This window comes from Pan troglodytes, chromosome 13 (assembly GCF_028858775.2).
Source record: "Pan troglodytes isolate AG18354 chromosome 13, NHGRI_mPanTro3-v2.0_pri, whole genome shotgun sequence".
Taxonomy (NCBI): Eukaryota; Metazoa; Chordata; class Mammalia; order Primates; family Hominidae; genus Pan; species Pan troglodytes.
In genome coordinates this window covers 83,255,446-83,275,757 of record NC_072411.2, presented here as the reverse complement: position 1 = coordinate 83,275,757, position 20,312 = coordinate 83,255,446, and the positions used below count along the sequence as shown (strand labels likewise).

Below are 20,312 nucleotides of genomic sequence, written 5' to 3'. Positions count from 1 at the left end.
TTTGTTTACTAATCCAAGAAAAGATTTTAGTGCTCATTTGATTTCTCAATATTTGGAATTGCTGACCACTTCCTCTTGCTAAAACACTTGACTATTAAGATGACATATTCTATTGCATTATTCCATCTATCCAGTTATTTATCATTTATTATTTCTATATCTCAGGTCTGTATTTTAAATCCTGAAGCACTTCAGAGTTTTTCCCTTCTTGTACTGTTAAAATTTTTACCATATGTTGATCACTTCCAAATTAACATCCCTAGAATAGATATCTTCTTCTCTCCAAATTAATGTGTCTAATTGCTTATTATGAAATTCCAATTAAAGTCTCATAGGCACCTCACAGTAAACATTTTCTGAATATCATCCTTTAAAAAGTAAGTCTCCTCCGCCTTTTAAATTGCCCGTCTCAAAGCAGTATAAAGGCACAAGCTCAAACCATGGATGTCATCTTTTCATTTTGCCCTTCATTAGCCCCACACATTTAGTCTTTCCCTGGTCCTCTACTAAAATCCCACCCTCTTAACATTCCCTATGTTGTTTCTGTACTTTCTCTTTCTCTATGACATTTTCTACCATCTAATATATCAAATACTTTACTTATTTATCTTATACATTGTTTTCTCTTTCAAGAAGATAAGCTCAATGAGCTCAGTGATATTTTTCTGCCTTGTTGATAGCTAAAACAGTATCTGCACATAGGAAATGCTCTACATATAGGAAATTCTTGTTAGTGCTGTCTCTAGGTTTGCTTTTATTGACAGTTTTAATCACTTGATTATCAGATACCGTTCCTTCTTCAAGTGTGTGATAACTTTTTATTGAATAGTGAACATTATAGACAAACATTGTAGAAGCACTACATTATGTTGTCTTATTCTAAAGAAGGTTGAGTTTTATTACAGCAAGCAGTTAAATTACTAAAAGTTTACCTTATCTTGTTAAGTCTTGGTTTTAGGCTTTGTTAGGGTGGCCCATTCTAGTTTTTACTCTTAAGACATAGCACTTACTTGCACAGTGTGGCCTTTCTGGGATCTAATTAATTGCCTATGTGTTTCATCGAGGTCTCTCCATTCCAGATGGGCTTGCACTCCAGCATCTTTCCTGCACAGGGCAGTCTTCTTAGCCCTCAGCCTCTCAGAAGAGACTCTCTTCCAAACCTCCTGAAATCTCTTCTTGTGCTTGCATAGTCCAGGAGTCAGCCAAATACCTAAGATGAATTTTCACTTAGATTTCTGTTTATTTGGATTTTTTCTCTGCAGCTTCCTATTTTTGATGCTCTTGTCCCAAATCTCAGCCAACTTAGTAGCCACATGCTATATCCTACATCTTGATCTCTATATCCTTCATTTGGCAAAACTGATGCTCTCTACTGGGGTCTATCTCCCTACACTATGGCCTGAAAAATGCTCTATGAGAGAAACTTTGTGTGAATCTGTAGCTTATCTTATATGTTTCCTTTTTGCAAGGATTGTAGCTCAGCACTGAGCTGCTATCCAGTGCCTACAAATAGTGTTTTAAACAGTTGGTCCAGACCTCATAGTTATTTACAGTGGGAGCATATGTCCAATACCAGCTACCACATAATGACCAGAAACAGAAATCCAACACTATTTTTTTTTTTTTTTTTGAGATGGCATCTCCCTCTGTCACAAAGGCTGGAGTGCAGTGGTGCAAATCCTCCTGGATTCAAGCGATTCTCTTCCCTCAGTCTCCAGAGTAGCTGGGACTATAAGCGCCCGCTACCACGCCCGGCTAATTTTTGTGATTTTAGTAGAGGTGGGGTTTCACCATATTGGCCAGGCTGGTCTCAAACTCCTGACCTTGTGATCCACCCTCCTCAGCCTCCCAAAGTGCTGGGATTACAGGTGTGAACCACCACTCCCGGCCCAACACATATTTTTGAATGAACCAATCATCAAATCCTATTGATTCTGTCTCCTTAATATTTCCCGAATCTGTCTTCTTTTCTCTTTCCCTATTGCCTCTACTTTGATTTAGCCCATTATCCCTTCTAGCCTATCTAATTGTTACAGTGTTCTGACTGATCACCTTGTCTCCAGCTCTGCTCTAATCCGTAACATTTGCCACACCCTTGCATTTTTTGTTTGTTCTTAAATGTTAATATTATATGTTACCCTTCTTATGAAAACCCTCCAGTGTCTCCTCATTGTCCTCAGGATGAAACCCAAACTCCTTGTGTACCTCTAAATCCTCACCTCTTCATACTGCTATGTCCTTTCCTCTCCTGCTCAATACATATGGTGAGTTATTTTCAGTTCCTGGACAAGCATGATTCTCTCACACCTCCAGGCTCTTGCATGAGCTGCTTATCCTGCCTGAAATAATCCTATATTCCAAATAACCCCAGTTGTCATCTGCTTAGATACCATGTCTTCTGCGGAGTCTGTGTTGATCTCCCCAGTTGGATTAGGTCTCCACTTGTGTTCATCTTGCACTCTGCTCGTTCCCCAGTCATCATCTGTGTCACACAGTTCTATAATTATCTATTTACTTTTCAGTACTCCCATTAGACCATAAGCTTCTTGGGGCAAGCCCCATGTGTTATTCATTGTTTTATTCCTATTTACTAGATGACTGAATAAATATTTCTTGAATTAATGCATGTTAATGTTAGCAACTTGCCTGACAAGAATATATTCCTCCTCAATTATATGTCTGCATTTCATGCAGTAAATAAATACATAGATAAACCTCCCTCCAAGAATAATAAAATGGTAGAAGCCAAGGGACACATAATAATATGACAGTAAAATGATACAAAAGAATGAAAAGCTTTGATTATCTGTGTCAGGTATCTGTATATATTACAACCTCAATATTTCGGTTTTGTGTTATATGTGAAAACTAAACACAATTTTAAGAAATTTTTTAGGTCATACTGTAACTGCTAAAAGGTCTACAATTATGCTGATGCCTAGTATCTTAAGATAATTGCAAGTTAGAAAGGAGAACACAGAACTAGCTCATTCGCTTCATTTTGTAGATTAAGAGCTGAGTTTGAAGGGAATCAAGCACCTTGTCCAAGTTCTTACAGTTAGTTGAATGGTAGCACTATACCCCAGGCTCCCTGGGCTCCTTCAATTTTCTTCAAGCTTATTATGTTCTGTATGAAAGGAACATTGACCACCACCACCACCACTTACTAAAGTCCTAGTATGTGTCAAAGGAAACAACTCCCTGACCACCACACATTCATTTCTTACTTTAGGACCCAATTAGGCTATAAGAAAAGTAACCACAAACACATCAGAGGAACTGAAGATTGGGTGGGGTCAGAAAGATGGGCCTTCCAAGAAGTGTCAAGAACTATGATAACATGACCACGGTGGTATCAATGTATAGTTCATTTATAATATAATAATAAATAATATGGATATTGAATCCTGAACTCCCTAACAAGTGGCCTAGACAGTTTTTTATTTTGTTTCTATTGGATTTTAATGAGTAATACATGTGGCAGTCAAAGATCTGTGTTTAAGTGTAACTTGGAAGAAGACTATTATTGACTTCTATCAAGTGGTGATATTGAAAGCCACAAGACGATAAAAGTATCTAACTCCTGTTTTCTGAACCTATTCAACAAGTGCTTTTCAGTGGCATTAAATACTTTCTGGAACTAGGTGGGGTATATTAAAAATAAATAAGTGAACGAGTTTTTGTTTTGTTTTTAATAAATGGCTGAAACTAAATACTTGTATTGACACAGTCTGGGAATCAGTTATACTTCAATAGCATTTCTTATTGTGATTCGGAGATCTAAATACTAAAAGATTTATCTACTAGAAAATGTCCCATGTCATGGAGTTAATATTTTTTTTGAAGTTTTGACTGATAAGCTGAATTATTAAACATACCACCTTCTGATTCTGCTGCACCCAGTGGAGCTGAAAATATTTACAAGGGTGTCCTTATTTTTTTCTCCAACATACCTATAAGCAGCATTAAATTATTCTACACTTTATAAGCAAGGACAGTTTGGTATTTGAGGTTCACACTCCTCTAGCATCACAAAACCATTTGGCACCAGCCTCAGGAAAGTAAAAGAATCTTAAATTAGGCTCATAAAATTGACCTGGTTCTAAAGAAAGATAGCCACTTGATAGTAAAGGTACTATGAGCACAGGGCTCTGCTTATGAACAGTAACATTTATTGACTGCTTCTGATGTGCAGGCACTATGCTAATCACAAGTATTAACTCATTCGGTCATTAAACCTATTTTATAGATGAGGAAACTGAGGCACAGAGAGATTAGTAGCTTCCTTGAGATTTACAGCAAGCAAGCAGTAAGCTAAAAGCCAGGAAGCCTGTCTCCAGAACCTTGCTTTTACCCTGGTCTTCTTCTCTACATATCCCACCTTTCTATTTCACTCTACAAATGTTGCCTTACTGAGTGATCAAGCTCTTCCTCAATTCCCATTTGACCTTTGCCTCCTCACCAAGAGCCAAAAACAGCTGAAAATGTTTACTTTTATTAAGATAAGTTTACTTAGGGTAGCAAGGACTCTAAAACTCAAGGCTAGCAATTAAGCAAGTGGAGATTCCACACAAAATGTTTATTTGTCCCAAGAGAGTCATTACAGCTCTCCTAGCTTAAGAAAGTGATACAGTATATGCTTTTGAGGGTTCCACATAACCCACATGTCAGCTGCCCCAGCTGGTATTCACCAGAGAATTCCCTGCATCTAAGGCCTTGTGCTTATGTTTTAAAATGTACTAATGGATATTAACATTATGATAATGCCAAAAATCAAATTCCAAAGGCTTATCCCAGATACATGGCTTTCACCAGCTACACAAACCTCAGGGGAGATTTTATCAACTGCTGATCAAAGGAAGCAGCAGGAGCTGATACAAGCACAAGACAGGGCATGTGGAGTGTCCTCAACTCAAGTACACCCCAGAGCAGAGCGTCTCCAGGAGTTGAGACAGCACATCAGCAACTCAATTGTAGTATTCAAATGAATGGAGTTCTCTTTAAGGGCAAGTCTCTGAATAGAAAGTTTAAAATCTGATCCTGATTTAACATGACTATGCCCTCACCTGGATGTATATTGCTGTAACAGATACCTTACCCATATGAGGGTCATGTCAACTTGCTTCCAAACATAAATGAAGTGAAGCACAGAATCATGTGACTCCTCAAGTGTGCTTAGCTCTGCACAGATAAAACTGCTTTATTTGGAATCACGGAAAAAGAAGAGGGAAGGGCATCTGCAGACCATGCAGCTTATTAAACAAATTTGTTTCCCGAGTCAAGTACTTGAGGTACTCTCAGTTCTAATTAATGTCTCTTGCAAATGCAGCCTCATAACTAACGTTCATTCTTCTAATCATAGCCATATGTTCCTTCCATTGTTTTAATGATATAAATGGAAATTATTGGTGTTTATCATTGAATATTTCTATTTAAAAAAACATTTTTTCAGGCTGATGCTTTATGCTAAGATCAGTGGGTGAGAAAATCCCTCTCTGGAAATATTTTCTCACTTCCTGTAGTCCATAAATGAGGCCTTATTTATGGTTTTTAAATATCGCATTAAGAATTTTGCCTCCATTAGATCCATGCTACTAAAATGGCAGAACTCTTCACATAAAAAACAGAGATAAACTGAAAGGGGGATAGCTGAGTCCAATATACAGCCTGTAGGTTGAAGTATAATGATTACATCTCACTTAAGGCAAGAGAGGTTGATAGTTTACAATAAGCTTCAAGAAAATCACTTGCTTATTTCCAGAAGCCAATAGCTTAAATCAAATTCCTTTACCTTCTCTAAATATACCACATATGTTTTCATTTTAAGAAGTACTTTTTATGTATGTGACTGTAGTAAAAAGATATGTACAGATATACAAGATTTCAGAGCTGGAAGAGATCCTAATGATCACCCAGTCAGGTGGTCCATAACCCTCACTGTGTATCCTAAACAACTGATGAGCTTGCAGACTGGTTCTTCACCAGAGAAATTATAATTCAATTGCTCTGAGGTGGACCCGGTAGAGCCAGATATACTGTTTTGCAAAAGTACTCCTGGTTATTCTAATATGTGGTCAAGCTTGAGAAGCACAAATCTTGTTTATCCATCTCTTTTGGAGCCAATGATATTAAATGATTTATTCAATGTCCATAGACAGTTATTTTTGACAGGGGGGAGACTATGAGCTCAGGCTCAAAACCCTCACACCTGTGCATTTTCTTTTATCGTTTACTAATACCTCTTTAATCCATGCTTTTAAAAATAAAGTTAATTTAGCAATAGAAATATCTTTTAAAACAAGACAAAATAAAACCTAGAACTATTCTTCTATTCCCTTTTCAAGGGTCTGTCCCCATCTTTTATTTTTTGTCATTGTAATCTCTCCAAAGTGCCAGCTGTGTGTTAGAAGGTATCACTGTATAACTCCAGGATTAAAGTAAAAATATTAGTAAACCATTCCAGAATCGCCAACAGTGCAAAACACAAAAGAAAGACTCCTATTTACCCTTGTATTAAAATATAACAATAGCAGCCAAATCATCATTCCGTGGCAGGAACTGTACTCAAGTGTTGGATCCAGACCATCTCACTGCATCTCAGCCAAAACTCTGTGAGGTCATATATTACTATCATTTCAGTTATACAGATAAGAAAGCCAAGGCACCAGAATTTATTTCCCCAAATAAATTCCCCCAATTTAGGTAACTTTGCATGGCTAGGAACTGGTAGTCAGTTTAGTCTTTTTTTTTTTTAAGTTCAATCTTAAAATCACAAGATGAAACTGTCCTTCAAAAGCAGCATTTTACCTTTACTCATAATAAACTAATATTTACAAAGCATTTTTAAAAGAACATTATACTCCTTTCTCATCTGATCTCATTTAAGTATTACAAGATTTATTTACCATAATCATTTTGTTAAAGAGAAACTAAGGCTTAGGGAATACTCAATGTCCTCCCAGGTAGTAAGTGGCTAAACTCAAATCAGAGTTTTTGTTATGATTCTATGTGTAGTACTGCACTCCAGCCACCATACAGCTTTAAATCTGAAGATTGTTTTCCTGGCTCTGATGAGTATTTCATATGGTCAGTTCTGCTAGAAAAACAGTATAAAACTTACTTCAAACAGCCAAAAAACAAATTCCTTGCTGTTCAGATTAAACTGTTGATTGCGCTGAAATTCACGGGTGCACTAAGAAACAAAATAAACTGTGTCAAATCTCCCCAAAGATTTTGTTGTGCATTCTTTTATTTTTATTCACATAATCTGTGTTTACTGAGCTGCAGTAAAGGATGCATGGGCTATTTTTATTCGGAGAAAGGCTATAACACCAGCCAAGCAGAAGGACCCATCCATGACCAGAATGCAATGGCCTTCATTATCTTCCAACTCACTCCTAAATGACTCACTGAGAGCTGCCAGATGGTGTTTTCTCTCACCCCTTGCCTTGCATTTATTTAATTATTTTAACATAGTTTTTGTTCTGCTGCCATGATGCCTAATAGGCAGATATATTTGGGAGTTAGTTTCTTCTTCTAATATTGACCAGTGCATTTAGAAAATTTCTCACTCTTTAATAATAACACTTATTGGGTACGTACAATATACTAGACGCTAAGCCAGTGGATTTGTATATATTCCTCATTTAATCATCCAACAACTCACAAATGAGGAGGCTGAAGTTTAGGGAGGTTAATACATGTACCCTGGGCTAAACAGCTGGTCAAAGACGTAGAGTCAGATAATTGGAACTAAGCCCCCAATCTTAATGTAAGACTTATGTGGTAGAAGTTATAAGCACTAACACTTTGGGGAAATAAGGAAACATAATAAAATGATAAAGAAACCCAAAAAGTTAATATTCATCTATGTGGAAACCTATCAGGTAGGTGACTAAGTCATCAAGAAAATGAAAAGATGTGTGGTAGACCTGGAGATGTGCTGCCCTCACCCCCCGTGCAGCTGCAGGGAGTGCTGTCAGGAGGCAGCCTCTAACATGGGACTCCTTTGGGATCTGCTTTAGTGCAGGGAGCCACCTTGTTTGCAGTCTCACCCTGTCTCAGGCAGCCTGCACAAAAGCCCAGCCATCCTGACTCATCAGCAATATTTTCTCTAGAGACACCTACTGGGTTGGCCAAGGCTTTGCCAGGTCTGCTTCACAGTGTGAGATCTTTCTCCATCCTATCTTGCTTTCATCCCTACTATTCCAGATATTCATTCCTTTTAAACCTTCTTCATCCAAAGGTCTGAGGAACAAGAGCTGTAACAATACTTCAAAGTTTTTGACAAAGAATAAAAAGTATTTTATTGCTAGTTTAGGAATTTTTGAGTCTCAAGAATCTTTACATGTAAACATACCAAATAATAATTTTTATGGTAGTCTCAAGACATAGAGTTCCCCCAAATTGGGGTAGAGGCTTGGGGTGTGAAGGTAGTAAGAAGCAGGTACCTACTTAACTCTTCTTCAGACTGAATTGATCAGGTAATTCAGAACCACATCTGGTTTTGACAACATGCTCATGATATATCCCCCAAATGGAAGCCTATATAAACTACCTTATCCTCCTGGGTCTATAGTGTTCCTAGTTGCTGGTTCCATATTATTATTCTAGGCAGTCTGACGTATGTACCTATGACATCAGTTCCATATCAGAATATTTCTACAAAATTACTTCCAAGACAGTTTTCAAATATAAAGAGATTATCCTCAATATGCTTCAACAACAATCAAACCCTATGCTATGTATGGTATCAATATTCTAAATAGAAAGCATTGACTGACACATGATATAGAATTATCAGAATCAGTCTCTATTCCCAGTCACTTTTCCACCCTCAGGTAGCCTCCTTTAACATCATGCCTGTTCTTAGTACCATTTTACTCTCCATTACTGTCAACTTTGTTTTATTAAGGAGGTCATGGTAATTAAGCCATTTCAAGAGAATTCTCATTTTTAAGGAAAGGGAAACTTGGAACCCAAGAAAACTTTCTAGACTCCAGACAACAAAGCAATCATAGGGAATTAAAAGGCATATGGCTCATATCTGGGGACAAAGAAGTTTTTGGCACTGTGGCCAGGCTTGTAGAGGGAATGCATGTTAAAGGAAGAGGTGAGAGGAAGCAGAAGACTTTCCCTCTCCCTCTTTCTAGATCCACCTCACCAGAAACAATGATAAGATGGCATGCCACCCTGTGTTTGATAACAGTTTCAGATATAAAAACATGGTCTTTATTTCTTATCAATGAAAACTACATGGGTATTTTTGAGGTATTACTTGGGTATTAACTCAGAAAATTCATAGATATAGGATTCTAGAGAATTAGATAACTTATGCATAATATAAATAAGCAAGTTACACGGGTAATAGCTAATCTAGCAAACATGATAAAGAATCAGTGATAGATATCAAAAAGGGAGAAGAGAATAAAAATATTTGGCTGTAACTTTACAAAAATCACTCATTATTTTAATTATGCGTATTTTTAAAAACTAGTCACAAATCATGGATATGGATATTGACCAAGTCATAAACTTTGAGCAAATAAACAAATACACATATTTGAAACTGACATGATCTGTTTCTCTTAAATGTAAAAATTTTACAAATTACTTATAAATTATTCCAATTTTCTTTCAGTTTTTAATTCTGAACTAGTTTTAGCATACTTTTTACTCTACTGTCAACTCATTTACATTAAAATTAATCTAGAAGTCTACAATTAAGCAACTCCTAGATAAAATGGGTTACTCAAATGTGTATGTTTTAATGAATAATTGCATGTTGCTTGATACTTTTGTTCAAAGAAAATGTCACCAAAATCTTGTTTTGGATGTAGGTGCTTCTATTCAAGGACAGAAGCTGCAAAGGGGCTTTCTGCAGCACCAGGTGAGAATCTCCTAGGAATTAGGGATGATATTCGTGCTTGGGACCTGACCCCAACAAGGAGTCCAGAGCTCTCCATTCATGCTGCCTCATCTCCTGAGGCTGATTCACAAGGGAGGGTGACAGCCGCTTTAGCTGCTCTTGTCACCACAAGGCACTGACCAGCCTTTGGCTCATATAACAGTGGAACACGTTTTGGAGTTTCTCATTTCCTCTGTGCCTGGAGTAGATAATGTTGCAAAGACTAAAATTTACAAACTCAAATCTATCTTGTAAAAGAAGAGTAGGAAAGCCATGCTAACAGATTAAGACTTAATACTTTCAGTAAAGAATAGTCATTGGAATCACCATTTTTATATACCATATTTGAATCATGTAACACTTTTCTCAGGGTGGTTGAATTCATCAGGAAAAATATATAGAGATATAACGACATTCATGTGTTACTTTGATTTTACTTAGATTGTTTAAATTCTCCCCAAAACTTGCACAACTCTAATAATTAAAAGTTATTAGAGTGAGGGCTGATCTCAAGGTAAAAAGATAAAATTATAGCTAACTCACTCTCTGAATGACTTGACTTTAAAAAGCTAGTTAAAGATTAAATAATAATAATAAAACTTACATTTGAGGGCCATTCTTCACTGTTTTATAGTTCCCTAGCCATGCATTCTCCCAGAGCTAACATAAAACTGCCAATCAAAACATGTTGAGTTCCTACTCTATGCCCTCAACTGTATTAGCACTCTGTTGACTGTAGAATCATCCACAGGAGAGGTCGCTCCCATCAACTGGGTGCATGATTCAGGGCAACTGCCTTGGAATGCTTTTTTAAATTTTATTTTAATTTTTATTTTTTGAGACAGGGCCTCACTCTGTTGCCTAGACTGGAATACAGTGGCATGATCATGGCTCACTGCAGCCTTCATCTGCTGAGTTTAGCAATCCTCCCACCTCAGCCACCTGAGTAGCTGGGACTACAGGTGTGTGCCACCATGCAGGCTAATTTTTAAAATTTTTTGTAGAGATGAGGTCTCATTATGTTGCCCACACTGATCTGAAACTCCTGAGCCCAAGGGATCCTCTTGTCTCGGCTTGCCAAAGTGCTGGGATTACAGGCATGAGCCACCGCACCCAGCCTTGGAATGCTTTTTAACTGAGCTGGGTTTAGCCCCTCTTAGCTTTGGTCTTCTCAAGTGTAAAATGGGGATAACTTATTTCTTTTTTAGGGCGATGGAAAAAATAAATAAGACACTTTGTGTAAGGTGCCAGGCACAAGGCTTGGTATTTATATATGGTGAATGCTCATATTAGTTAGTAATTGTGGTTGCAATAGTAATTTATGTATGTTGTATGCATAATGTATGTAGTAGCAGTGGTTATTCCATGTAGAAGCTAGCTGGGGGGGGGGGGCAGGAAAAGCATGTTACAATAGCCACAGCTTCCCTAGTATCCCTGGATCTCTGTCAATAAAGTGGGTAGCTGCATTGTGTAGCTGCTTCTCCTGGCTTAATTTCTACAAATGTGTGAGAAAAGAACTCATAAGAGGGAGAAATATCTTCTGTCCACACCCCAGGTCACAGGCATAATCAGAGAATATAATCATTTCCTAATTTCAGAATCCAAGGTATATACCTATGCCTAAATTTTTCCATCATTGGTTATTTCTTGCAGGACAAATAAGAATTTGGTCCCTCACATATTTCACCCAACATGTCGTCCACTTACAATGTACCAGACACTACATATGGTGGGGAGAGTTGAGTTGTGTTCACTCTTTTCCCTTAAGAAGCTAGTGTACAAAAGAAAGATAGTCATGTAAACAATAAGAGATCATGAAAAGAGAACAGAAATCTAAAACCGAAGAGGAAAACTGAGCAGCATAGAGCAGTTCAGAAATCTAGCGGACCTCATAGTGAATAGGCTGGAGCCAAATGCTTCTACCATTGCCTGTGTTTCCATTTGTGTTCATTCCTTAAACTTTGCTTTTTAAAGCATACTTTATAAAAGGAAAATGTGGCGCATTGGTATCACTTTTGGTTGTATGATGTATTGTCATGCTATAATTTTAACAAAGGTGCTATGCTAGCCATAGGGAAGGAGAATATTTCATTCCTTACTCATTGCTAGATTCATGGCTGAGGCACCAATAAAAAAAGACAGATTAATAAGAGAAAAGCGTACTCATTTATTTAATGTAAGCTTTATGTGACACAGTAGCCTTTATAAGGAAACGAAGATTCAAAAAAACAGGTAACCTAGTGTATTTTTATGCTTAGATCTGATGGAGAGATGGATAGATATGGAGAAGTATGATTGGATAAAGTGGGTATGATCTAATAATAATAAACTGGGGGGAATTTAGCAAGCCCTTCTTGTTCTGATTCTTCTCTGTGCCCCTGTGCCTTCAAAGATAAAGATGTTCCTTTCCTCTGGGTTTAGGAAGGGCACCTTTCAAATGAAGGTCTCATGACCTGCTTCAAAAAGGAAGGGTAGGAGAAAGCCAAAGAGTGATCTTCTTAGGTTTTATTATATGTTTCAGGTGAGAAGGGTGAGAAGAAGGTGAGAGTGGCCTTCCTGCTTCTGCTGTTTTCTCAAATGCCAAGGTGCCATATTTTGGGTAACATGTCCTGAATCCCATTACCACTCTAATCAATTCTAATATTTGATAGTAGAGTACAGAGAATAAATTCCAATTCTTTTATTGAGGCAGAGATATAATTATGAAGTATATACCAACACACATTTCCTAAGTTTATTTGAATATACAGTTGACCCTTGAACAATGCAGGGGTAAGCGGCACTGATCCCTCCCTGTGCAGCAAAAAATCCATGTATAACTTTTGACTCCCCCAAAACTTCACTACTAATAGCCTACTGTTGACCAGGAGCCTTACAAATAACATAAAAAGTTGATTAACACATAAATTATATGCTCTATTATGCACTATATTCTGATAATAAAGTATGCTAGAGAAAAAAAATTAAGAAAATTGTATGGAAGAGAAAATGTACCTACTATTCTTTAAGTGGAAGCAGATCATCATAAAGGTCTTCATTCTCATCATCTTCACGTTGAGTAGGCTGAGGAGGAAGAGGAAGAGAAGGGGTTGGTCTTGCTGTCTCAATGGTGGCAAAGGCAGAGAGGTGAGAAGGTGGAAAAGGAGGCAGGAAAGGTAGTTATACTTGGTGTATCTTTTATTGAAAAAAAAAAATCCATGTATAAATGGACCTGTGCAGTTCAAGCCCATGCTATTCAAGGGTCAACTGTAATGAGGATTGATGTATACAGGTTGAGTATCTCTTTTCTGAAATGCTTGGGATCAATGCGGGATTTTGAATATTTTCAAATTTTGGAATATTTGCATATATATAATGAGATATCTTGGGGGATGGGAACCAAGGTTAAACAAAAAATTAATTTACGTTTTCTATACGTCTTATACATGTAGACTGAAGGTAGTCTTATAAAATATTTCTAATAATTTTGTTCATGAAACAGAGTTTTGGCTGAGCTTCAACTGCAGCTCATCAAAGAAGATCAGGTGTGAAATTTTCTACTTGTGGCATGACATCAGCACTCAAAAAGTTTTGGGATTTGGAGCATTTTAGATATTGGATTTTCAGATTAGGGATAATCAGTTTGTATTATAAATGCAAAACATAGATTTTTAAACAAAAGTTCAGTGAGAAAATTTGGAAAAGTTGTTGATGGGAGAAATAAATTTTATCTAAACTTTACTTCTCTGGCAAAAGTAGAGCCTCCTGGAAAACACAGCTGCCATTAATCCCCGTATGGGGGAGCTTTTAGGCAAGAAGGAGACTGCCTATTGTCATCAGGATGAAAATGTCCAATAGAACCTTCCACAGCTATTGCAACTCTAAATTTCCCCACCCACTTTGTTAAACTGATATATAAATCCTTCTATTTAGGGATTTATTTAACTACTGGGTCTATTGTCAATTAATTCACAGGTCCCATCACTCAAGCCTAAATTGGTAGAGAAAGAATTTTTCCTACCAACACTGTTCATTTTGTGGCATGAAATGAAGGAAAATAAAATTTCCCCTTCCTTTCCATAGGCAAGATTCCACAGGTCTGAAAATATAGACTTTAAAGTATATTTTTAATATTTACATTCGTTTGCTTTGATTTCTTTTTCAGGATTTATGGGATTAGCAAATTTGTTATAGAATTGGATACAACTCATTTATTTTAGGACCATATCAGTATGTCCTTCTACTATATCTTGTTAATTATGCAAGATATTAAATAATAGAATTTTTGCTTAATACAAATATGTTTGTGATTAATATAATATTTTTGGTATGTCTGAAATAAAATTTCAAATGTGTTGAACTGAGTAAAAGCTGTTTTATAGAATGACAGACATCTTAGTCAAGGCTAAGCATATCTAGAAACAAAGCATGAATATCAAAAGGGTAACGTGTGATCTTAGTTTCGTGTACTCATATTTTAAGAATCATATATAAATTGTGGTACTCACCACACCCAGAACAGTGATATGTTTCCATAGTAACTGTTGATCTACTTATAACAAAACAAGGGTGGTGAGGAAGGAGAAAAACAAAGAAAACAAAGTTAAAAACAGAAGTAATTAGCCCTGAATATATAATGACCAGAAGAGAAACAGTTTGGTAGAGCACGTTGAGAGGGAATTTTAACTCAGGAAAATACTAGGAATTTGTGATATTTTTGAAGACAAGAGTTATGTTTTCTGTTTCTTTTAAATCTTTCTGTAGTCTGAAAAAAAGCCATGCACGTAAGGGGCAATCAATAATTAAATGAGAGAAAGACAGCGAAGGAGAAAAAGAGAAAGAAAGTAAAGAACAGAGGAAAGGAGGAAAAAACTGAAAAATGAAAACATTCAAGAAAACAAACATCTCTCCACCATCAGATCAATAGGCATGAAAATAATAGAACAAATACCAACGATCAGTTTTCAAAAATAATGATCAACTGTGAATGCTAAGGGGAGAAAATGTCCCTTTTTAAAACCTATCATTGTAGGTGTTCACAAATGCCACTCAAGTCACTCTCAACTCTGGTTGCCACTTTAATAAGAAAGGCTCAGCTGGAAGGTGAATTATTTTCATAAGTTTGAGCTTAATTCATTCGGCCAGTTTGAATTTTGAGAACAGAAAAACATGTTTCCTTCCCCAGTGGCATTTTTATACTCATATAAGTCAAAAGTAACTATCCTGTCAGCAACTCAAGTAATAAAAGAAAAGCATGAATTTGAAGATTAATGCACTTAAACACACATGGACATTTTACAGCATGTTTGTAGGTATTTTGGTTTTCTAAATGTAACCTTTGATGTTTAACTTTTGTACATTCTTTTCTAAACTTAACTATCTTTAAACTTTCAATAGCAATTAAAAACTAAATTGACCATATTACTAAGGTTAATTTACTTGTGTTGCAGATTAAAACAAAAATTATTCTGGCTGTACTTACAAAGCAGTTTGCCTATGTAAACTTCAAGGCTTTATAAGAAGATCATCTGGTGATAAGTTTGGAATTACTCTGTTGACTGAATAGAAACTATGTGCTTCTGAGACTTGGCTGTGCACACAAATCACCTGAGATCGTTAAGATGCAGGTTTTTATTTAATAAGTCTGAAGTAAGGTCTAAGGTTCTGATTTTGGACATCCAGCTGATATGAAACAGACTACATTTTGAGTAGCAAAGCTTTAGAGAACTATAATCTTTTGTTAAATATTTTCCATTTTCTTTTCCTTTTCGATTTGTGATTGATTCTTTTACAATCTTAACTTGTAGAAGAGTGAAGAGTTCTAGCCCTCTACGTTGTGTAGTACATAAAAAGAACTGCACACATGGACTCTCCTTAGAAATTTGTAAGAATTGCTTCCCCTAAAAAGTTTGATTGTTTTCCTACTTGTCTTTGGTAATAATGAAGATCGCTGATCCTTTGGAGTTCAACTGTTGGGACAAATTTTGCTGCATTTACAAAAATGTGCTGATGTAAAAGTCTAAAAAGTAGCACAGATTCAAAAGACATCTCCAGACCTGAGTAACAATAACATTTTTGGCGACACACAAAGGAACAGGAAGTTGTAATGAGTTTCTTTTAGCCCAAAAAGCAACCACAAACTATATTTCATACTGTTATTGGAACAACAGAATCAACATCCTCCATATGGGCCAGCAAAAAAGACACCTTTAAAATGCTATTGGAAGCCATAAATTGAAAAACGGGGCAGGTTAAGTGTGTAATGATACAAGCAAGACACAAACAGGAAGCCAGCAAATCTTAAGGGAGATCTTCCATGGCCTCAACTCTATTAAAATATACACATGGAAGTAGTTTTTAATGATTTTTTATTTCTGGTTTTAAATTTATTTAAGTGAAGAGCAGGAAAATCCACCTCAACAGTTCCCTGAAACTGTGTAGTTGAGTTCTTTTATTACAACCTTGGTTCATTAAAAAATTGTAAAACTCAGGGTATGTTTGCCCCTGTGATTAAAGTCAGAAAATATTGGTATATGGTCCTTCTACTCTTTCAGACAGGCAGAGAATATGACTCAAAATTTGTAGCTTCTTTTTCTCTGTATATATGTCCACAAGTTTTTAGTACAATCTTAGGTAGATATCCAGGCAATTCAATCTATCTTATTTATCCTGTTAATGTCAGAATTTTTTGATAAGCTATAGATGGTCAATGAGCAGAATACTTCATAGAAGAGAGTAGAATATAAGTACATTTATTTCATTTTATACTAAGATAGTTTTTTTTCATTTTCATGAGGTAAAGTTAACATATAGATATGACAGCAACAAAAAATACACTTTTAAAAAATAGTTGGATTTTTAGCCAGTTCTACTACAAATATATTGACTACCTGATTTCAGCTTTGTTAAAAGCTAGTGTGGATAATAAAATGCTGCTACTGACCAATCATGCATTCTTCTTAATCTGTCTTTTATATATGTCCTTTAAAATGGAGGGGAAAAGATGGTACATGATTAACTATATCTACTAACGTGAGTCAAAAACAAGTCAGAAACAAAAACTATCCAAAAAAATCAAGAAAGCAATCACATTTACAATAGCATTAAAAAATGCTTAGGAATAAATTTAACCACAGTGGTGAAAGATCCCTACGCTAAAAACTATAAAGCACTGATGAAAGAAATGGAAAAGGCATAAATAATTGGAAAGAGAGCCAATGTTCATGGATTAGAAGAATTAATAAGGCTAAAATGTCCAGAGGAGCCAAAGCGATCTACAGATTCAATGCAATCTCTAACAAAATTCCAATTGCATTTTTGACAGAAATAGAAAAATCAATCCTAGAATTCATATGAAGTCACAAAGGACCTCAAACAGACAAACAATCTTGAGCAAAAGAATGAAGTTGGAAGGATTACACTACCTGATTTCAAAATATTACAAAACTATAGTAGTGAAAATAGCATGGTACTGTCATGAAAACAGACACATAGACCAATGGAACAGAATAGAGGGCCGAGAAATAAACTTATACCAACATAGCCAAAGAATCTCCAACAAGAATACGAAGAATACACAATGGGGAAATGGCAGTCTTTTCAAGAAATGGTGCTGGGAAAACTGGATCTCCATATGCAGAAGAATAAAAGTAGACTGTTATCTCATATCATATATAAAAATCAAAATAGATTAAAGACTTAACCCTAAGATGTGAAACTCTAAAATGAGGAAAACAGGGAGAAAGTTTCAGGATATTGGACGGGGCAATAATTATTTTGGATATAACCCCAAAGTGCAAGCAATAAAGGCAAAAATAGACAAATAAGATTGTATCACACTACAAAGCTTTGCACAGCAAAGGAAACAATCAACAGAGGGAAGAGACCAACCTACATAATGGGAGAAAATATTTGCAAGCCATGTATCTGAGAAAGGGTTAATGTCTAAAATATATAAGGAACTCAACTTGATAGCAAGAAAACAATCCAATTAAATAGACGAAAGACTTGAATAAATATTTCTCACAAAAACACATACAAATGGCCAACAGATATATGAAAAAAATGCTCAATATCACTAATTTCTTTTTTGCAAAGAAAAACAAAGCCACAATGAGATATGACCTCACACCTGTTAGAATGGCTATGATCAAAAAGACACACAACACAATAGACACTGGTGATGATGCAGTAAAGAGAATCCTCATATACTGTTGGTGGGAATGTAAATTAGCACAGCTGTTACGGAAAACAGTATGGAGGTTCCTCAAAAAACAAAAAATAGAACTACCATATGATCCAGCAATCCCACGTCTGGGTATATATCTAAAGGAATTGAAATCAACATGTCAAAGACATACTTGCACTCCCATGTTCATTACAGCATTACTCACAATAGCCAAGGTAGAGAATAAACCTAAGTGTTAGTTAAACTGATGAGTGGATAAAGAAAATGTGGTATATATATTCAGTGTCATACTATACAGCCTTAAGAAAGACAAAAATCCTGTCATTAATGACAACATGGAGGAACCTGGAGGACAGTATGCTAGGTGAAATAAGCCAGGCACAGAAAGACAAATACTATATAATCTCACTTGTATGTGGATTCTAAAAAAGTCAAACTCATAGAAGCAAGGGCGAGAATGGTAATTGGAGGTGGGGATGTTGGCCAAAGGGTATAAAGTTTCAGTTAGATAGGATCGATAAATTCTGGAGATCTAATGTACAGCATGATGACTATACTTAATAATATATTTTATACCTGAAAGTTGCTAAAAGAGTAGATCTGGCTGGGCACGGTGGCTCACACCTGTAATCCCAGTACTTTGGGAGGCCAAGACAGGCAGATCACCTAAGGTCAGGAGTTGGAGACCAGCCTGGCCAACATGATGAAACCCCATCTAAACTAAAAGTACAAAAATTACCCAGGCATGTTGGCATGTGCCTGTAGTCCCAGCTACTCCAGAAGCTGAAGCAGGAGAATCACTGGAACCCAGGAGGTGGAGATTGCAGTGAGCCAAGGTGGCGCCACTGCACTCCAGCCTGGCAGACAGAGAGAGACTCCGTCTTGAAAAATAAAATCAAACAAAAAAAAAAAGAGAGAGAGAGATGTTAAATTATCTCATCACCAAAAAATGGTAAGTGAAGTGAAGGATATGTTAACTGGCTTGATTTAATCATTTCACAAGGTATGCCTGTATCAAAGCATCACATTGTATGCTGTAAATATATATAATTTTTAAAAAGCAAATTACATAGTGTTTTGGGTGTTTAACCATTTGCAAAACATCAGTTCATGTACACTGGACTTCCAAATTTTCTAAATTATTATATATTTTAAAATGTAATTTGATTGAATGGGCTAAGAAGTTTTCAAAATACCATCAAGAATATAGTATATGCATTTATGAACAGGATGCAATGACTTAAAATATTAAAGTGACACAAACATTCACATAACATTTATTAAGCAACTCCCCAAAGCCTAGAACTTTAAAGGAATCAAAATCCCCTTTTAATGTCAGAAGGTAGATTAATTTTTTAAAATTTTCCATGAAACTAAGGGTAAAAACAAAAATCCCTAATTTATAAGGTTGCATAACCTCCAGTTTCAAGCACTGACCACTAAGAAAACTTGGAGGAATGAATTTCTTCTACATTCCCAGAATTTTCCTTTCTTTTCTAGACAGGGTCTCACTCTGTTGCCCAGGCTGGAGTGCAATGATGCTATCATAGCTCACAGCAGCCTTGATCTCCTGGGCTCAAGCCTCAGTTTTTTGCCTCAGTCTCCTCAGTAGCTGGGACTACAGATGTATACCACCATGCCCCGCTGTATTTCCAATATTATAAGTACTCATGCCCTTATGAGAAAATAGTATCTTAAGCAGAAAGGCATTTTGCTAAACTCAAAATTGAACTAAAATTTTAACATCTGACAGCAGAATTTCTTACACAGTTCAACATTTTAAATTTCGCATAAATATTTGTACTTGTGAGTACAAAAATCTGACCCACATCATGATATATTCTCAAGATTCCGATAGCAACTCACATAGTTTTAGTTATAATATAAATGAGAAAAATGTATGCTAAATTTTATGCCTTGTATGCATGTAATGAATCAATTTTTCAAGGACTACTATCAGGCTTAAGTGATATAAATAAAGAACAAAATAAAGTTCCTGGTGCACAATAAGGTCTTCATCTCACCAACAAGTAATCATGGCTATATGAAACTGCCCTTTCAGTTACCTCATATAGCATTGGCTCCTCTGCAGGGTAAGACTACCCTTTCTCTAATGCAGATATTGCATCCAGAAGGCCATGGGCCATATTCAGTTGAAAGATACGTGTGGCCTGAAGAGTATGTTTTGTTTGGTTTGGGTTATGCAATATGATATTTTGAAGAACTTTCCAATTTGGT

General features: G+C 36.2%; 1 protein-coding gene across 9 annotated transcripts in view; it reads right to left on the bottom strand.

Moving 5' to 3' along the window:
* The window catches only part of ITGA4 (integrin subunit alpha 4), a 412,268-nt gene that overhangs the window by 296,776 nt on the left and 95,180 nt on the right, over window positions 1-20,312 (bottom strand). For 7 of the 9 annotated variants that reach the window (XR_010149805.1, XR_010149806.1, XM_063790615.1 and 4 more), the window contains one exon: window positions 12,906-12,970. The exons of 1 other annotated variant lie outside the window; for it this stretch is intronic. Coding sequence is in view for 2 of the 8 variants with exons in the window: in XM_063790615.1 (XP_063646685.1) it covers window positions 12,906-12,954 (49 nt within the window). In the remaining 6 variants the exon portion in view is untranslated. Of the gene's footprint in view, window positions 1-12,901; window positions 12,971-20,312 lie in introns of all 9 variants that reach the window. One more of the 9 variants, XM_063790618.1, reaches the window with a different exon arrangement.